The 18,391-nt window shown below is 62.7% G+C and overlaps 1 protein-coding gene across 1 annotated transcript; it reads right to left on the reverse strand.

Annotated features, from left to right (window-relative positions):
* Positions 1-6,002: 6,002 nt before the first annotated feature.
* Positions 6,003-17,829, reverse strand: FKBP3 (FKBP prolyl isomerase 3; the record flags this gene model as incomplete). The annotated part of the gene is made up of 4 exons (XM_048484700.1): positions 6,003-6,211; positions 7,387-7,522; positions 10,835-10,942; positions 17,719-17,829. Coding segments are annotated over 4 exons (549 nt in total), but the record flags the coding sequence as incomplete, so codon positions are not given.
* Between the last annotated feature and the right edge of the window lie 562 nt (positions 17,830-18,391).

Genomic DNA, 18,391 nt, shown 5'->3' on the forward strand with positions numbered 1-18,391 from the left:
GGGGGGGGGGGGTGGGGGGGGGGGGGGGTGGGGGGGGGGGGGGGTGGGGGGGGGGGGGGGTGGGGGGGGGGGGGGGTGGGGGGGGGGGGGGGTGGGGGGGGGGGGGGGTGGGGGGGGGGGGGGGTGGGGGGGGGGGGGGGTGGGGGGGGGGGGGGGTGGGGGGGGGGGGGGGTGGGGGGGGGGGGGGGTGGGGGGGGGGGGGGGTGGGGGGGGGGGGGGGTGGGGGGGGGGGGGGGTGGGGGGGGGGGGGGGTGGGGGGGGGGGGGGGTGGGGGGGGGGGGGGGTGGGGGGGGGGGGGGGTGGGGGGGGGGGGGGGTGGGGGGGGGGGGGGGTGGGGGGGGGGGGGGGTGGGGGGGGGGGGGGGTGGGGGGGGGGGGGGGTGGGGGGGGGGGGGGGTGGGGGGGGGGGGGGGTGGGGGGGGGGGGGGGTGGGGGGGGGGGGGGGTGGGGGGGGGGGGGGGTGGGGGGGGGGGGGGGTGGGGGGGGGGGGGGGTGGGGGGGGGGGGGGGTGGGGGGGGGGGGGGGTGGGGGGGGGGGGGGGTGGGGGGGGGGGGGGGTGGGGGGGGGGGGGGGTGGGGGGGGGGGGGGGTGGGGGGGGGGGGGGGTGGGGGGGGGGGGGGGTGGGGGGGGGGGGGGGTGGGGGGGGGGGGGGGTGGGGGGGGGGGGGGGTGGGGGGGGGGGGGGGTGGGGGGGGGGGGGGGTGGGGGGGGGGGGGGGTGGGGGGGGGGGGGGGTGGGGGGGGGGGGGGGTGGGGGGGGGGGGGGGTGGGGGGGGGGGGGGGTGGGGGGGGGGGGGGGTGGGGGGGGGGGGGGGTGGGGGGGGGGGGGGGTGGGGGGGGGGGGGGGTGGGGGGGGGGGGGGGTGGGGGGGGGGGGGGGTGGGGGGGGGGGGGGGTGGGGGGGGGGGGGGGTGGGGGGGGGGGGGGGTGGGGGGGGGGGGGGGTGGGGGGGGGGGGGGGTGGGGGGGGGGGGGGGTGGGGGGGGGGGGGGGTGGGGGGGGGGGGGGGTGGGGGGGGGGGGGGGTGGGGGGGGGGGGGGGTGGGGGGGGGGGGGGGTGGGGGGGGGGGGGGGTGGGGGGGGGGGGGGGTGGGGGGGGGGGGGGGTGGGGGGGGGGGGGGGTGGGGGGGGGGGGGGGTGGGGGGGGGGGGGGGTGGGGGGGGGGGGGGGTGGGGGGGGGGGGGGGTGGGGGGGGGGGGGGGTGGGGGGGGGGGGGGGTGGGGGGGGGGGGGGGTGGGGGGGGGGGGGGGTGGGGGGGGGGGGGGGTGGGGGGGGGGGGGGGTGGGGGGGGGGGGGGGTGGGGGGGGGGGGGGGTGGGGGGGGGGGGGGGTGGGGGGGGGGGGGGGTGGGGGGGGGGGGGGGTGGGGGGGGGGGGGGGTGGGGGGGGGGGGGGGTGGGGGGGGGGGGGGGTGGGGGGGGGGGGGGGTGGGGGGGGGGGGGGGTGGGGGGGGGGGGGGGTGGGGGGGGGGGGGGGTGGGGGGGGGGGGGGGTGGGGGGGGGGGGGGGTGGGGGGGGGGGGGGGTGGGGGGGGGGGGGGGTGGGGGGGGGGGGGGGTGGGGGGGGGGGGGGGTGGGGGGGGGGGGGGGTGGGGGGGGGGGGGGGTGGGGGGGGGGGGGGGTGGGGGGGGGGGGGGGTGGGGGGGGGGGGGGGTGGGGGGGGGGGGGGGTGGGGGGGGGGGGGGGTGGGGGGGGGGGGGGGTGGGGGGGGGGGGGGGTGGGGGGGGGGGGGGGTGGGGGGGGGGGGGGGTGGGGGGGGGGGGGGGTGGGGGGGGGGGGGGGTGGGGGGGGGGGGGGGTGGGGGGGGGGGGGGGTGGGGGGGGGGGGGGGTGGGGGGGGGGGGGGGTGGGGGGGGGGGGGGGTGGGGGGGGGGGGGGGTGGGGGGGGGGGGGGGTGGGGGGGGGGGGGGGTGGGGGGGGGGGGGGGTGGGGGGGGGGGGGGGTGGGGGGGGGGGGGGGTGGGGGGGGGGGGGGGTGGGGGGGGGGGGGGGTGGGGGGGGGGGGGGGTGGGGGGGGGGGGGGGTGGGGGGGGGGGGGGGTGGGGGGGGGGGGGGGTGGGGGGGGGGGGGGGTGGGGGGGGGGGGGGGTGGGGGGGGGGGGGGGTGGGGGGGGGGGGGGGTGGGGGGGGGGGGGGGTGGGGGGGGGGGGGGGTGGGGGGGGGGGGGGGTGGGGGGGGGGGGGGGTGGGGGGGGGGGGGGGTGGGGGGGGGGGGGGGTGGGGGGGGGGGGGGGTGGGGGGGGGGGGGGGTGGGGGGGGGGGGGGGTGGGGGGGGGGGGGGGTGGGGGGGGGGGGGGGTGGGGGGGGGGGGGGGTGGGGGGGGGGGGGGGTGGGGGGGGGGGGGGGTGGGGGGGGGGGGGGGTGGGGGGGGGGGGGGGTGGGGGGGGGGGGGGGTGGGGGGGGGGGGGGGTGGGGGGGGGGGGGGGTGGGGGGGGGGGGGGGTGGGGGGGGGGGGGGGTGGGGGGGGGGGGGGGTGGGGGGGGGGGGGGGTGGGGGGGGGGGGGGGTGGGGGGGGGGGGGGGTGGGGGGGGGGGGGGGTGGGGGGGGGGGGGGGTGGGGGGGGGGGGGGGTGGGGGGGGGGGGGGGTGGGGGGGGGGGGGGGTGGGGGGGGGGGGGGGTGGGGGGGGGGGGGGGTGGGGGGGGGGGGGGGTGGGGGGGGGGGGGGGTGGGGGGGGGGGGGGGTGGGGGGGGGGGGGGGTGGGGGGGGGGGGGGGTGGGGGGGGGGGGGGGTGGGGGGGGGGGGGGGTGGGGGGGGGGGGGGGTGGGGGGGGGGGGGGGTGGGGGGGGGGGGGGGTGGGGGGGGGGGGGGGTGGGGGGGGGGGGGGGTGGGGGGGGGGGGGGGTGGGGGGGGGGGGGGGTGGGGGGGGGGGGGGGTGGGGGGGGGGGGGGGTGGGGGGGGGGGGGGGTGGGGGGGGGGGGGGGTGGGGGGGGGGGGGGGTGGGGGGGGGGGGGGGTGGGGGGGGGGGGGGGTGGGGGGGGGGGGGGGTGGGGGGGGGGGGGGGTGGGGGGGGGGGGGGGTGGGGGGGGGGGGGGGTGGGGGGGGGGGGGGGTGGGGGGGGGGGGGGGTGGGGGGGGGGGGGGGTGGGGGGGGGGGGGGGTGGGGGGGGGGGGGGGTGGGGGGGGGGGGGGGTGGGGGGGGGGGGGGGTGGGGGGGGGGGGGGGTGGGGGGGGGGGGGGGTGGGGGGGGGGGGGGGTGGGGGGGGGGGGGGGTGGGGGGGGGGGGGGGTGGGGGGGGGGGGGGGTGGGGGGGGGGGGGGGTGGGGGGGGGGGGGGGTGGGGGGGGGGGGGGGTGGGGGGGGGGGGGGGTGGGGGGGGGGGGGGGTGGGGGGGGGGGGGGGTGGGGGGGGGGGGGGGTGGGGGGGGGGGGGGGTGGGGGGGGGGGGGGGTGGGGGGGGGGGGGGGTGGGGGGGGGGGGGGGTGGGGGGGGGGGGGGGTGGGGGGGGGGGGGGGTGGGGGGGGGGGGGGGTGGGGGGGGGGGGGGGTGGGGGGGGGGGGGGGTGGGGGGGGGGGGGGGTGGGGGGGGGGGGGGGTGGGGGGGGGGGGGGGTGGGGGGGGGGGGGGGTGGGGGGGGGGGGGGGTGGGGGGGGGGGGGGGTGGGGGGGGGGGGGGGTGGGGGGGGGGGGGGGTGGGGGGGGGGGGGGGTGGGGGGGGGGGGGGGTGGGGGGGGGGGGGGGTGGGGGGGGGGGGGGGTGGGGGGGGGGGGGGGTGGGGGGGGGGGGGGGTGGGGGGGGGGGGGGGTGGGGGGGGGGGGGGGTGGGGGGGGGGGGGGGTGGGGGGGGGGGGGGGTGGGGGGGGGGGGGGGTGGGGGGGGGGGGGGGTGGGGGGGGGGGGGGGTGGGGGGGGGGGGGGGTGGGGGGGGGGGGGGGTGGGGGGGGGGGGGGGTGGGGGGGGGGGGGGGTGGGGGGGGGGGGGGGTGGGGGGGGGGGGGGGTGGGGGGGGGGGGGGGTGGGGGGGGGGGGGGGTGGGGGGGGGGGGGGGTGGGGGGGGGGGGGGGTGGGGGGGGGGGGGGGTGGGGGGGGGGGGGGGTGGGGGGGGGGGGGGGTGGGGGGGGGGGGGGGTGGGGGGGGGGGGGGGTGGGGGGGGGGGGGGGTGGGGGGGGGGGGGGGTGGGGGGGGGGGGGGGTGGGGGGGGGGGGGGGTGGGGGGGGGGGGGGGTGGGGGGGGGGGGGGGTGGGGGGGGGGGGGGGTGGGGGGGGGGGGGGGTGGGGGGGGGGGGGGGTGGGGGGGGGGGGGGGTGGGGGGGGGGGGGGGTGGGGGGGGGGGGGGGTGGGGGGGGGGGGGGGTGGGGGGGGGGGGGGGTGGGGGGGGGGGGGGGTGGGGGGGGGGGGGGGTGGGGGGGGGGGGGGGTGGGGGGGGGGGGGGGTGGGGGGGGGGGGGGGTGGGGGGGGGGGGGGGTGGGGGGGGGGGGGGGTGGGGGGGGGGGGGGGTGGGGGGGGGGGGGGGTGGGGGGGGGGGGGGGTGGGGGGGGGGGGGGGTGGGGGGGGGGGGGGGTGGGGGGGGGGGGGGGTGGGGGGGGGGGGGGGTGGGGGGGGGGGGGGGTGGGGGGGGGGGGGGGTGGGGGGGGGGGGGGGTGGGGGGGGGGGGGGGTGGGGGGGGGGGGGGGTGGGGGGGGGGGGGGGTGGGGGGGGGGGGGGGTGGGGGGGGGGGGGGGTGGGGGGGGGGGGGGGTGGGGGGGGGGGGGGGTGGGGGGGGGGGGGGGTGGGGGGGGGGGGGGGTGGGGGGGGGGGGGGGTGGGGGGGGGGGGGGGTGGGGGGGGGGGGGGGTGGGGGGGGGGGGGGGTGGGGGGGGGGGGGGGTGGGGGGGGGGGGGGGTGGGGGGGGGGGGGGGTGGGGGGGGGGGGGGGTGGGGGGGGGGGGGGGTGGGGGGGGGGGGGGGTGGGGGGGGGGGGGGGTGGGGGGGGGGGGGGGTGGGGGGGGGGGGGGGTGGGGGGGGGGGGGGGTGGGGGGGGGGGGGGGTGGGGGGGGGGGGGGGTGGGGGGGGGGGGGGGTGGGGGGGGGGGGGGGTGGGGGGGGGGGGGGGTGGGGGGGGGGGGGGGTGGGGGGGGGGGGGGGTGGGGGGGGGGGGGGGTGGGGGGGGGGGGGGGTGGGGGGGGGGGGGGGTGGGGGGGGGGGGGGGTGGGGGGGGGGGGGGGTGGGGGGGGGGGGGGGTGGGGGGGGGGGGGGGTGGGGGGGGGGGGGGGTGGGGGGGGGGGGGGGTGGGGGGGGGGGGGGGTGGGGGGGGGGGGGGGTGGGGGGGGGGGGGGGTGGGGGGGGGGGGGGGTGGGGGGGGGGGGGGGTGGGGGGGGGGGGGGGTGGGGGGGGGGGGGGGTGGGGGGGGGGGGGGGTGGGGGGGGGGGGGGGTGGGGGGGGGGGGGGGTGGGGGGGGGGGGGGGTGGGGGGGGGGGGGGGTGGGGGGGGGGGGGGGTGGGGGGGGGGGGGGGTGGGGGGGGGGGGGGGTGGGGGGGGGGGGGGGTGGGGGGGGGGGGGGGTGGGGGGGGGGGGGGGTGGGGGGGGGGGGGGGGGGGGGGGGGGGGGGGTGGGGGGGGGGGGGGATGTGGATGGGGGGGGGGGTGGGGTGGGGGGGGGGCGGGGTGAGGGGGGGGAGGGGGGGGGGGGGGGGGGGGGGAACCTGCGGCTCTCCAGATGTTCAGGAACTACAATTCCCATCAGCCTCTGTCAGCATGGCCAATTGGCCATGCTGGTAGGGGCTGATGGGAATTGTAGTTCCTGAACATCTGGAGAGCCGCAGGTTCCCTACCCCTGTCCTAGGGGTACCGCGGCAATGCTACCGGCCCCCCTCACTTTTGCGGTGTCTCCCACTGGTACCAGCAAGGATATGGAGCTGGCCCAGGGGGCAGGGCCTGCCACAAGGTCAGCAGCCACTTCCCACCCACCCCCACCCCTGTGCTTCCCTTCACCCTGGGAGGGGAAGGTGGGGGGTGGCAAGCAGGGGAACTGGGAGGGGAAGGTGGGGGGAGGATGGCAGGGGTACCGTGAGATATGAAGAGTGAGGTCAAGGGTACTGTGACGTTGAAAAGGTTGGAAAACACTGCCTCAGAAGATAGAGGAAAGAAAGGCACTGGGCTTATCAGCCGCCTGGGAAACGTCACTGCCAACAACGGGAACAGCTGGGAGATTGACAGGGGGACTCCAACTGCGCCTGCCCCACGGCATACTTACGCCTCGGATCACTTTCCCAACACCAACTTTGAAGCTCAGCGGCTTGGATGCCTTCTTCTTCTTTGCAGCTGAAAAAGAAAGTTTGCTCTTGAGCTGGTCTGAATGGAGGGGGGCTCTTGTGGCTTCTGCCCCCACAAACGCAGGCTCAAGGCTGGGCAAACAGGAAAGAAAGGCCGGGGGGGCACACCCTGATTTTTTTTGGGGGGGGGGTCTGGTGGTGGTAGTTTTAATTGTGCTTTTTTTGAAAGAAATGTTTTTTCTTACTGAAAATTTGGCCTCTCTTGGAACACACTGAAAAGCCCCTCTTTTTTATTTTGTAGAGGAGGAAACTGCTTTGTAAGACGAGGTTTTGCTTACTGAACAAGCTGAGTGTGAAGACTTGGTTAGGCCCACCTCATTGCTGAAGCCGAAGGCAACTGGGCTGAGTGGGTTCTGAAGGGTACAATGTCAACTGGGAATGTACTCTGAGCAGCCTCTGCTGGAAGGACCTGAACTCGTGCCACGGGGGATGCAGAGCCTTGCTCAATCCCCATTAGCCTCACGACAGCCTTCTCTGGTGCCATGAGTCTGGTCTCAAGGCTGCTCAAGCATTTAACGTTTCCTTTGATTTGAAAGATCAGCCAACCGAAGAGTATTATCGTATTTGGCAGCCTTGGATAAATCGTGTATCTTCAATGTCTAAAATCTCTTATACTTTCTCTTCCTCCAAAGATGGATGTTTTTTTCTTTTCTTATCGCATAGGGATCAATCCGTGCTTATCCTATTATTACGTTGTTGCTGCTTTATTGGGGGACATCTCTGCTTACTATTATTTTTACTGCTGTTTTTAAAGGTTTTAGAAATGATATTTATAATTGTATCGAGATTTTATGTTGTACACCGCCCAGAGCCCCTTGGGGATGGGGCAGTATAAAAATCTAACTAATAAATAAATGAAATAAATAAATTGTAGAGGGAAAGTCGGGGGGGGGATAGAGGAGGGGGAGGGGTGGGTGGGTAGGTTGTAAGGGAGACTCGATTGATACAGAATGAGTAGCAAAGCTTATGTAACAGATATTATGATTTTAATTTGTAATTTTTTTTCTGGACAGACAAACTTGCTCTCATTTGTATACTACTATATTGTTGTACTAACAGACTCCCATTTTTGGAAAAGCAATAAAAACATTATTTTTAAAAAAGCATTTAACGTTCCCGCGCCCTCATTCCCAGCAACATGTGAGGCAGGCTCCAAACACTCACCTGTCTGAATATTTGTGTCGAAGACTGTTCCATCTTCTAGCTTCCCCGTGTACCAGCAGTGAACGACATCACCCTTCTTGGGAAAGTTGACTTTATCGCCCTTTTTCAGAACAGACTTTGTATACTTGGGGGGCCCCTGAATTCGAAAGAGAGAAGAAGCACAACAGTCACCCCCCTCCTCTCACAGTCCTCAGCTATGCTGGCGTCACAGGAGCAAATGTCAAAATCTCTCTCGTGCCTCTGCAGCCTGCAATGCCCTCCGTCCCCCCGCAGTTCTGACACCAGGAGTCAGCTCAGGGGCGGGTGGGCGCAGTGGGATGTAGGAAATGCCCCAAATTTGCCTCCCGCACAACTGAGTAAGCCAGCAACCCCAGCACTCTCTGCTCCATCACTGGCAATGTGGAGTCCGAGTCAGAACAGACCTAGCAGATGTTATCCGCAAAGGCTGAGCAAGCTTATCATAGCAGCCTGCCTTAGAGAGCCAGCGGGGTATGGTGCTTAAGAGCAGGTGCACTCTAATCTGGAGGAACCGGGTTTGATTCCCCGCTTTTGCCACTTGAGCTGTGGAGGCTTATCTGGTGAACCAGATTGGCTTGTGCACTCCAAACACATGCCAGATGGGTGACCTTAAGCATGTCACAGTTCTTCGGAGCTCTCTCAGCCCCACCCATTTCACAGGGTGTTTGTTGGGGGGGGGAGGGAAAGGAGATTATAAGCCCCTTTGAGTCTCCTTACAGGAGGGAAAGGCGGGATATAAATCCAAAACTCTTCTTCTTCTTCCTGCAGGCCTCTGACCAACCAGAAATGCCATCCCAGCAGAAAAGTGCTGTTTCTTTGTGGCGACAGAGTAAACTTTAAAACAAGCTCTCGTCTGTTTCTTGGGGGACCGGTCATGAGTCTTGCTCCAGCCACCTCCTCGTCTTCCTCTCATAGGCTGCAGCTCCTCAGTATGCCAACCAGCTGCCTGGGCTGTGAGCCAGGGGGCCCAGGAGGAAACTCACGTTTGGACTGAACGTAAAGATACCCAATGAGCCACGCTAACAGAGATTGTCGGCCGCAACTGAAGACGCTTCCAAAATGACTCCCTGAAGCAACCAGGAAGCGCGGAGCGTTTGAAATTCGTCAGACAAATATTTTACAGTGAGACAGAATTACAACAGAAAACACCAGTTAATCAGCCTAGTAACCAGCAGCTACTTGTCATTTAATAGCCCCCGAGTGAACCATTGTGTTGATCAGAACACGAGCATTTCTAGACTAGTTGCCTATTTTCCTGGAGTTACACCCATTTTTCCCCCATTTAAAAAGTAATTTGAGTCACTTCTTTTTATCTACTTTTTCCCACAATATCTTAAACATCTGGAATTACACAACTTAAAGGAAAGAAACACAATTATGCAAACAAAGCTGCCTATGGTGTTGTGGATTTTCCAGGTTGTATGGCCATACAACCCAGAAAACCCACAACACCCTAGTGATTCCGGCCATGAAAGCCTTCGACAGTACAAAGCTGACTATATTATGTAGATTTCCAAAACTGTATAAAAGGTTCCCGAAATGCAGCCAGCACCAGTTCAGACCATCTTCCATCCATTAAACACACACATCCATTAAACAATTTCTCAGAAGCTTTTTAATCCGCTCCTTGTTTGACTGACTTTTGCTAATTTGCCAGGTTTTAGCTACGATACTTTTTGCAACAGTTAACCTTACAGCAATCAAAGAAGAAGAAGAAGAGTTTGGTATATCCCCCCTTTCTCTCCTGCAGGAGACTCAAAGGGGCTGATAATCTCCTTGCCCTCCCCCCCACATGCAACAAACACCCTGTGAGGTGGGTGGGGCTGAGAGAGCTCCGAGAAGCTGTGACTAGCCCAAAGTCACCCAGCTGGCGTGTATGGGAGTGCACAGGATAATCTGAATTCCCCAGATAAGCCTCCACAGCTCAAGCGGCAGAGTGGGGAATCAAGCTCGGTTCCTCCAGATTAGAATGCACCTGCTCTTAACCACTACACCACCGCTGCAAGGAGGAGGAGGAGGAGTTTGGATTTATATTCCCCCCCTTTCTCTCCTGCAGGAGACTCAAAGGGGCTGACAATCTCCTTGCCCTTCCCCCCTCACAACAAACACCCTGTGAGGTGGGTGGGGCTGAGAGAGCTTCGAAGAACTGTGACTAGCCCAAGGTCACCCAGCTGGCGTGTGTGGGAGTGCGCAGGCTAATCTGAATTCCCCAGAGAAGCCTCCACAGCTCAGGCGGCAGAGCGGGGAATCAAACCCGGTTCCTCCAGATTAGATACACGAGCTCTTAACCTCCTACGCCACTGCTGGAGGAGTTCATTTTCATTTAACGGTAAGCATTCTCAAGAACCTATTGTCAAAGGCTTCCACGGCTGGAATTCACTGACGTGGAGGTTTTTTTGCCCGTGTGGCCGTAGTCTGGTAGTTTTTGCTTGTAACATTCTGCCTGCATCTTGCCAGCCATAGATGCAGGTAAAATGTTAGGAGCAAAAACTTCCAGTCCATGGCTGCACAGCCTGGACTACCCACAACTGCCAGCTTCTCGAGAACCTTTCCAGAGAGGCAGCACAAGACATTTTATAAATGAACAATAAAGCTAGACTAAGTTCAGACGTTCAAAGCTTTTTCCACAGAGAGCCAGCGTGGTGTAGTGGCAGGTGGATTCTAATCTGGAGAACTGGGTTTGATTCCCCACTCCTCCACCTGAGTGGCAGAGGCTTATCTGGTGAACCAGACGTGTTTCCGCACTCCTACATTCCTGCTGGGTGGGCTAGTTGTAGTTCTCTCTGAACTCTCTCAACCCCACTGACCTCAGAAGGTGTCTATTGTGGGGAGAGGAAGGGAAAGGAGCTTGTAAGCCACCTTGAGTCTCCTTACAGAAGAGTACGGCGGGATATAAATCCAAACTTTTCTTCTTCTTCTCCTAATCCAGAGTCCCCACTTCTCCACATGAGTGGCAAACTCTACTCTGGTGAACTGGAATCCCCCCCCCCCTTCTCCTACACACAAAACCTGCTGGGCGACCTTGGACTAGCCACAGTTCTCTCCCAACTCTCTCAGCTCCACCGACCTCATAAGGTATCTGTTGTGGGGAGAGGAAGGGAAAAGGAGTTTGTAAATCACTTTGTGACTCCTTACAGGAGAGAAAGGTGGGCAACAATTCCAGACTACTACTACTACTACTACTTCTTCTCCTTCTTCTTCTCCTCCTTCTTTTTCTCCTCCTTCTTCTCCTTCTCCTTCTCCTCCTTCTCCCCCCCGCCCCCCCGGAATGCACTAGTGTAGAGAATGCCTAGTAGAACTGGATCTTCCATGAACATTTTTCCCTGGGGGAAGTGTATAACGTAGCCCCATCTGTGGGCCCCTCTGACCCCAGCAGAGCTTCCAGCCTCCCACTGCCCAGACTGCAAAGCTCGACCAGAGACCGACCCACCTCACAAACAGCTTCCTCGGGCTTTGCTTCTTTGGGCTTGTCTTCGTGGATTGTGACATTCTTCACCTGCTCCGACACTTGGTCTGCGCTCTCGGTGCCCTTAAAGCTCTGCAAAGAAAACAGGGATCGGTACGACAGTCAGCTCAGAAACTCCAGATAAGCATACGCATTTATTGTCATCGTGCACGCACAACGAAAATTTACAGCAGCATTCCTCGATGCACACAATTCCAGACTCATACCCCACCCTCACTTTCCCCTTCCTCCGCCCATCCCTCCACAGCCCCAAACACATCAACACGAAGCCGCGGAGTTCAGCATCGCCACCGCTCTGGAGTAGAAGCTGCCTCTAAGCCTCTTTGTCCTAGTTTGGATAGACCTGTATCGTCTGCCGGATGGTCACAGTTCAAAAAGAGAGTGTGCTGGATTGTGGTAGTAGACAGCAGCAGCTCCAGGAAGTGCCTTCATCCACTTGCTGGAGCTGCTGTCTACTACCACAATTCGTTTTAATATTCTTTACTCATTGAATATTGGTGACACTGACTCTTTCAATTGATTGGAACGCAATAGGAGTGTTGCAGGTTTCGTGCCTCATGGACAATGTTTGTGACACCTTACGCAATGCTTTTGAGAATTTGTTACTAAGTACAGTCCCATTACGTTTCTTAGGTGGCCGAAGTGCCCTCGTTGTATGTTTTGTTGTTACCTTTATATCCAGTTGAATATTACTTATAATATAGTCACAATCTATCTTTATGAATAATCTTTATGAACGGTGTATGAATTATCTATTGACTTTATACTCAAACTAAGGCTCATTCCGCACATGCAAAATAATGCACTTTCAAACTGCTTTCGGTGCTCTTTGAAGCTGTGCGGAATAGCAAAATTCACTTGCAAACAGTTGTGAAAGTGGTTTGAAAACGCATTATTTTGCATGTGCGGAATGAGCCTAATTGCATATACCAATTAGTTCATTGCCTTGTGTCACTATATATACAGTCCATGTTTCCTAGGCTGGGCTGGCCTCAGATTTTTTAGTATCTGTTGGTGGAAGGCCAGGTGGGACGTTGCTGGGTGAGCGGGCCAGGTGTCCAGGGGCCGTGGTGGACTGGCTGAAATAGAGCCGACTGAAATTTAATCCATCAAAGACAGAGGTCCAAAGGCTGGGCAGGGATCCCAGCTGCCGAATTTAGATTGGGTGAAATTGACACCTACAGCAACTGTCAGAAGCCTGGGTGTGGTTCTGGGTGCCTCCCTCTCTATGCAGGCCCAAATCATGAATGCAGCTAGAGTGTTTTGCTAACTCAGTCAGGCTGAGCAGCTGGTACGTACTTGTCTTGTATGAGCCTAACTGCTGTGCTTGATGAGATTGTCAGGGAATAAAAAAAATATGTGGTGTGCATCTTGTGAGCAGACCGATCATTGTGATCTAGGTGACAGCACTAGTCAGACAGAAACACCTGTCAGAACCTGCTGTAACTGTACAGAACCAGTTTAATCCTGATCACTGACCTTTACTGTGATTGGCTAACAGGTAGAGCATGTTCCACTGTTCTGTGTCTAGGGATTTCTGAGTTGCTGCGGAGCATGCTGCCCGATTGTTTCCTGATACTGTCTACACCAGGGGTAGGGAACCTGTGGCTCAAGAGCCACATGCGGCTCTTCTGCCCTTGCACTGCGGCTCCACGAGCCGAGCCGCTGGCCCCATCCTTGCCCGCCCTGCAGGCAGCAGGGCGGGCACACCAACTGCCCGCTGTCGGCTGGACCACACCGCGGGCTTCCCCTCTCGCCTGCCCCATTGGAGTGGGGCGGGTGCTTTCCTGGCAGCCGGCAAGGCCGAGCCGCTGGCCCCATCCTTGCCCGCCCTGCAGGCAGCAGGGCGGACGCATTCATGCACTTCTCAGAATGTGGAGTAAAAGGTGAAAAAAACCCAATTTATACAGTGTTACCTTTATTTTAAATGTCAAAAATTATTTGCGGCTCCAAGTGTTTTCTTTTCCCATGGAAAACGGGTCCAAATGGCTCTTTGAGTGTTAAAGGTTCCTTACCCCTGGTCTACACTGTAAATAACCTGCACCCAAAGATAAAGTCTTCTTTTGAAGTGAAACTGCTTTATGGTGTTGTGTTGTTTCTTCTGCCGTGCCAAGCCTGTTGCAGCCGCACTTATTCTCGGTAACACAGCTTCCGCTTGTTAAAAGGTCTACTCTGTTAGAGATGGTCACCTCCAGGATAGACTACAGTAACGCCCTCTACGCGGGGCTACCCTTGAGGTTGCTCCGGGAACTTCAGCTGGTGCAGAACGCGAGGGTGAGGGTTAAGAACATAAGAACATAAGAACAAGCCAGCTGGATCAGACCAGAGTCTATCTAGTCCAGCTCTCTGCTACTCGCAGTGGCCCACCAGGTGCCTTGGGGAGCTCACATGCAGGAGGTGAAAGCAAGGGCCTTCTGCGGCTGTTGCTCCCGATCACCTGGTCTGTTGAGGCATTTGCAATCTCAGATCAAGGAGGATCAAGATTGGTAGCCATAAATCTACCAATCTTTCGGGAATGTCTTTGAGATCACCTATCCGACCTATACTTTGTCAGCTGCAAGTCAGGCAGGAGCCTGGCATCTGGGAAGTCAGTTTGCATCTGGGAGGGGGAGTGAGGAGTTGAAGTGGGCAGTTACTTTCTCTTTGCATAGCTAACCAAGTAGGGGGTGCCCGGGCCAGATGGCTGCTTTATCTTCTCTCCTGGCCTTGAAGAACTGCCTCACCATTTCACTGTCTCTGCTTTGTAGTTGGGAAGCGCGGGAAGTTGGGAGGGGGCATGAACAGGGTGGGGTTGATATAGCGGTGCTTGGGAAAAGACCATTTAGAATTGGCTTTTCATCTGCTAGCTGCTGATGTCTTCCAATAAAGAAGAAGAAGAGTTTGGATTGATATCCCCCCTTTCTCTCCTGCAGGAGACTCAACGGGGCTGACAATCTCCTTGCCCTTCCCCCCTCACAACAAACACCCTGTGAGGTGGGTGGGGCTGAGAGAGCTCCAAGAAGCTGTGACTAGCCCAAGGTCACCCAGCTGGCGTGTGTGGGAGTGCACAGGCTAATCTGAATTCCCCAGATAAGCCTCCACAGCTCAGGCGGCAGAACTGACGGTTTCAGAGTTTTATTTGTCCTCAGATCCAGAGCTTGACAATGCACAGGTTGCCAGCTAAATAACGGGCCAAGTCCAAGGTTTGGGTGTTAACCTTCAGAGTCCTAAACGATCTGGGACTATCGTATCTGTGGGACCATCCCCCTTAATGTAACCCCCTGCAGGGCATTGCGCTCCGTTGGAAATCGTCTTCTGGCTGTCCCTGGCCCTGGAAGAATCTGGCTGTTCTCAGCCAGAGCTTTTCCAGTTGTGTCCCTGGCCTAGTGGAACCCTCCAGCAACTGAGATCTGGGCCCTGTGTGATTTAGTTCAATTCTGTAGCGTTTGTAAGATGGAAAAGTTCAATGGTTGAGGCAGCAAGAGTTGTACCGAACTGGCCACCCCGCCTTTCCTTACCCCCTTATTTGTCAACTACTCTCTAAGGCTACTACGTGCTTTCTTTGGGTTGGGTGGGCTTGATGCTGTTAGGCTGCCAGACTCAGTAGTAGGTTACGATTACAAGGCAATTGGTGTGCGGATTTGGGCGTCTTAGTGGATAGTTCCATGGCAATGTCAACTCCATGCATGGCAGCTGTGAAAAAGGCAAACTCGATGCTGGGGATAATTAGGAAAGGAGTTGATAATAAAACTGCAAGGATTGTCATGCCCTTATATAAAGCAGTCGTGCGACCGCACTTGGAGTACTGTGTCCAGTTCTGGTCGCCACATCTCAAAAAGGATATCGAAGAGATAGAAAAAGTGCAGAGAAGGGCAACGAGGATGATTGAGGGACTGGAGCACCTTCCCTATGAGGAGAGGCTGCAGCGTTTGGGGCTCTTTAGTTTGGAGAGGAGACGTCTGAGGGGGGATATGATTGAAGTCTATAAAATTATGCATGGGGTAGAAAATGTGGACAGAGAGAAATTTTTCTCTCTTTCTCACAATACTAGAACCAGGGGGCATCCATTGAAAATGCTGGGGGGAAGAATTAGGACTAATAAAAGGAAACACTTCTTCACGCAACGTGTGATTGGTGTTTGGAATATGCTGCCACAGGAGGTGGTGATGGCCACTCACCTGGATAGCTTTAAAAAGGGCTTGGACAGATTTATGGAGGAGAAGTCGATCTCTGGCTCCCAATCTTGATCCTCCTTGGTCTCAGATTGCAAATGCCTTAGCAGACCAGGTGCTCAGGAGCAGCAGCAGCAGAAGGCCATTGCTTTCACATCCTGCACGTGAGCTGCCAAAGGCACCTGGTGGGCCACTGCGAGTAGCAGAGAGCTGGACTAGATGGACTCTGGTCTGATCCAGCAGGCTAGTTCTTATGTTCTTATGTGTGTGCGTTAAATTAAATTGATGGGATTGTACTGTTATATGACCAGAAGTATATTTTCAATGTATTTTATATTGTGAGTCGAACTGAGCCCATATGTGGACTGGACAGGGTGGGGGTATGAATACAATTAAATAAATCAAAACAAATAAATAAAAAGGGGACCCTGAGTTTTTGGAATCTGCAGCCACCTTTAAAGTTCTGACGCACAGTGGTGGCCACAGCTGCAAAACAGCTGTTTCAGAATTCAGAGCCAGCCACAACTTTCCATCAGTCGCACAATGAAGATCCTTGTGCTGTGGTGGCAGCTGCTGTCAAAGCAATATATTTTTTTTAAAATCTGCACACCCAGCCAAATCTCCAACGGCCAATCAAAAGCCTTGCTGGGCAACACCCCCCACCCCACTTACATACATACATAAGCCTTTATTGGCATAGTCTGAGAGAGTTACATAAATCGGGAACAATTGCATGGATACATGATAGATAAAAGGCCCCAGGGGGAGCACAACAAATACGTTCTACTGGGAACTCTCAACTATCTCCACAATGAAATTGGCGATCTCTTTCACAAAGACCGGGGTCCGAGTTGTTTAACAATAGAGATAACCTCGTCAGATCAGGCAGCCCAGATTGGAAGAAAAAATGTAGGTTGGTACCCTGTTTCCCCGAATATAAGACATCCCCGAAAAATAAGACATAGTAGAGGTTTTGCTGAAGTGCGAAATATAAGGCATCCCCCAAAAGTAAGACATAGCAAAGTTTTTGTTTGAAAGCATGCCTGATGAACAGAACACAGGAAAAATAAGACATCCCCTGAAAATAAGACATAGCATATCTTTGGGAGCAAAAATTAATATAAGACACTGTCTTATATTCGGGGAAACACGGGTATATTTAGATCTGACGTTATCAAATCTGGTGAAGTGCAAGATTTGGCGAGTCAGGGTTTCAACCACATGAAGTTTGCAACTGCATAACCTTGTGGATTTATCTGCATTGGCTTCCAGTAGAGTTCCGGATCATCTTCAAGGTGTTGGTGTTGACCTTTAAGGCCATTCACGGCCTGGGGCCATCGTATCTTCGAGACCGCATCACCCCATACGTCCCTAGGCGGCCTCTCCGATCTGCGGAGGCCAATTTACTGGTGGTCCCTGGCCCCTCGGCAATGCGGCTGGCCTCCACGCGGGCCAGGACCTTTACAGCCCTGGCCCCGGCCTGGTGGAACGCTCTTCCTCCAGCTGTCCGGGCCCTGCGGGACCTTGGGGAGTTCCGCGGGGCCTGCAAGACGGAGCTGTTCCGCCGGGCCTTCGGAGGATCCAGCCGCTAATAGTGCCCCGCCTTTAGCCCTTAACATCTGGGCCACAATTACATCACTGAGACTCGCCATGCCCCCCTTCATCGTGGGGAGGGAGGGTTTTTATATTATTGGACCGCTGGACGCCACTCTATATCTTGAATTTTAATCTAAATCTAACTTTGGGCTTTAATTTGTGAATGCATTGGGAGTTTTTATCGCTGCTTTTAAATGTTATTTAATTATACTGTTTTAAATGCTGTACACCGCCCAGAGCCCCTCGGGGATGGGGCGGTATAAAAATCGAATAAAATAAATAAATAAAATAAATAAATTGCTAGACCTACCCTTTAATAGGGCAGAGGGCATAACGTTAAGATCCGCAATGGTAAGGGCTCTCCTTGCACGTGGGTTCGTTAAGGTATGGAGGTAATAGGCCACACGTCTCTGCTCGAATGGAATTAGGAGTTGTGTTGGAGAGCAGGTTCATTTGGCTGCTAGATGCAAATTTGCACCCCCCCCCCACTTTCTGAAAGGAAGCATCTAGATTTACGCCCCACTTTCCTCTTTTGTAAGGAGTCTCAAAGCAGCTCACAAACTCTTTCCCTTTCCCTTCTCCAGTGGGACTGAGAGTGTTCGGAGAGGACTGTGACCGGCCCACGGTCACCCAGCAGGCTTCATGTGGAGGAGCAGGGAAACAAACCCAGTTCACCCAATAAGAGCCCGTCGTTCACGTGGAGGAGTGGGAAACCAAACTGGGTCCTCCGGGTTAGAGTCCACCCTTGGCAGGTACCAAGAAGGCAGCCACCCTGTTGGGGACCCCTGCAGTACAAGACAGCAAGCATGTATTTAAAAGGGGCTTGGACAGACTGATGGAGGAGAAGTCGATTTATGGCTACCAATCTTGATCCTCCTTGATCTGAGATTGCAAAGGCCTTAGCACACCAGGTGCTCAGGAGCAGCAGCAGCAGCAGAAGGCCACTGCTTTCACATCCTGCACGTGAGCTCCCAAAGGCACCTGGTGGACCACTGCGAGTAGCAGAGAGCTGGACTAGATGGACTCTGGTCTGATCCAGCAGGCTAGTTCTTATGTTCTTATGTTCTTAAGCATGCAAGTTGTGTAGCAAAGCCGACTGACCTTTGTTTCAAAGAGCTGGTTGTAGGCGGTGATCAGCTGATCCTTACTGGCCGTCTTGGCCACATTTTTTATCTGCCCGAGTAGCTTGTGCTCTGCAAGGAACTGAACAAGAAACCCGGAGAGTTAGGCCAGCCCCCTTCTCAGAAGTAAGAAAACAACCATTCCCTCCTTCTGCAAAGCCGTCTGGGGATGCAGGGCTGCGGCTTAACCCACAAACCGCGGCTTGCCTGACAGGACCACAAAAGTGGTGGCCCCTTGCGCACGATGCACGCGCCTCTCCCTGCCCCCAACCCATGCTCAACCCCAGTCCTGCAAGCATGTCTGCAGGCACCGGGTTTGTTTCCTCAGCACTAATCCAGGGTGCACAAGCAAGGTTTGTTTTTTCTGCAGGTGCATACAAATGGGAACTGAGTTTGAATCTCCCCCCAATATGGAAGCTTCGGCCTTCCTTCCCCATGTCAGGGGGAGGGAGGGCGAAGAAGGGGAGAGCACCAGGAGAAGAAATGCCTGCAGAGGGAGTCCCCAAAGGGGTTGCCAACTCTGGTCTGGGGAATTCCTGGAGATTTGGGGGAGGCACTTGTGGAGGGGGAGGAGCAAATCCGGGGAGGGATTTCATCTGGGATCTATTATCTATGGCAGTGGTGGCAAACCTATGGCACTCCAGATGTTCATG

This window comes from Sphaerodactylus townsendi, linkage group LG02 (assembly GCF_021028975.2).
Source record: "Sphaerodactylus townsendi isolate TG3544 linkage group LG02, MPM_Stown_v2.3, whole genome shotgun sequence".
Lineage (NCBI taxonomy): Eukaryota > Metazoa > Chordata > Lepidosauria > Squamata > Sphaerodactylidae > Sphaerodactylus > Sphaerodactylus townsendi.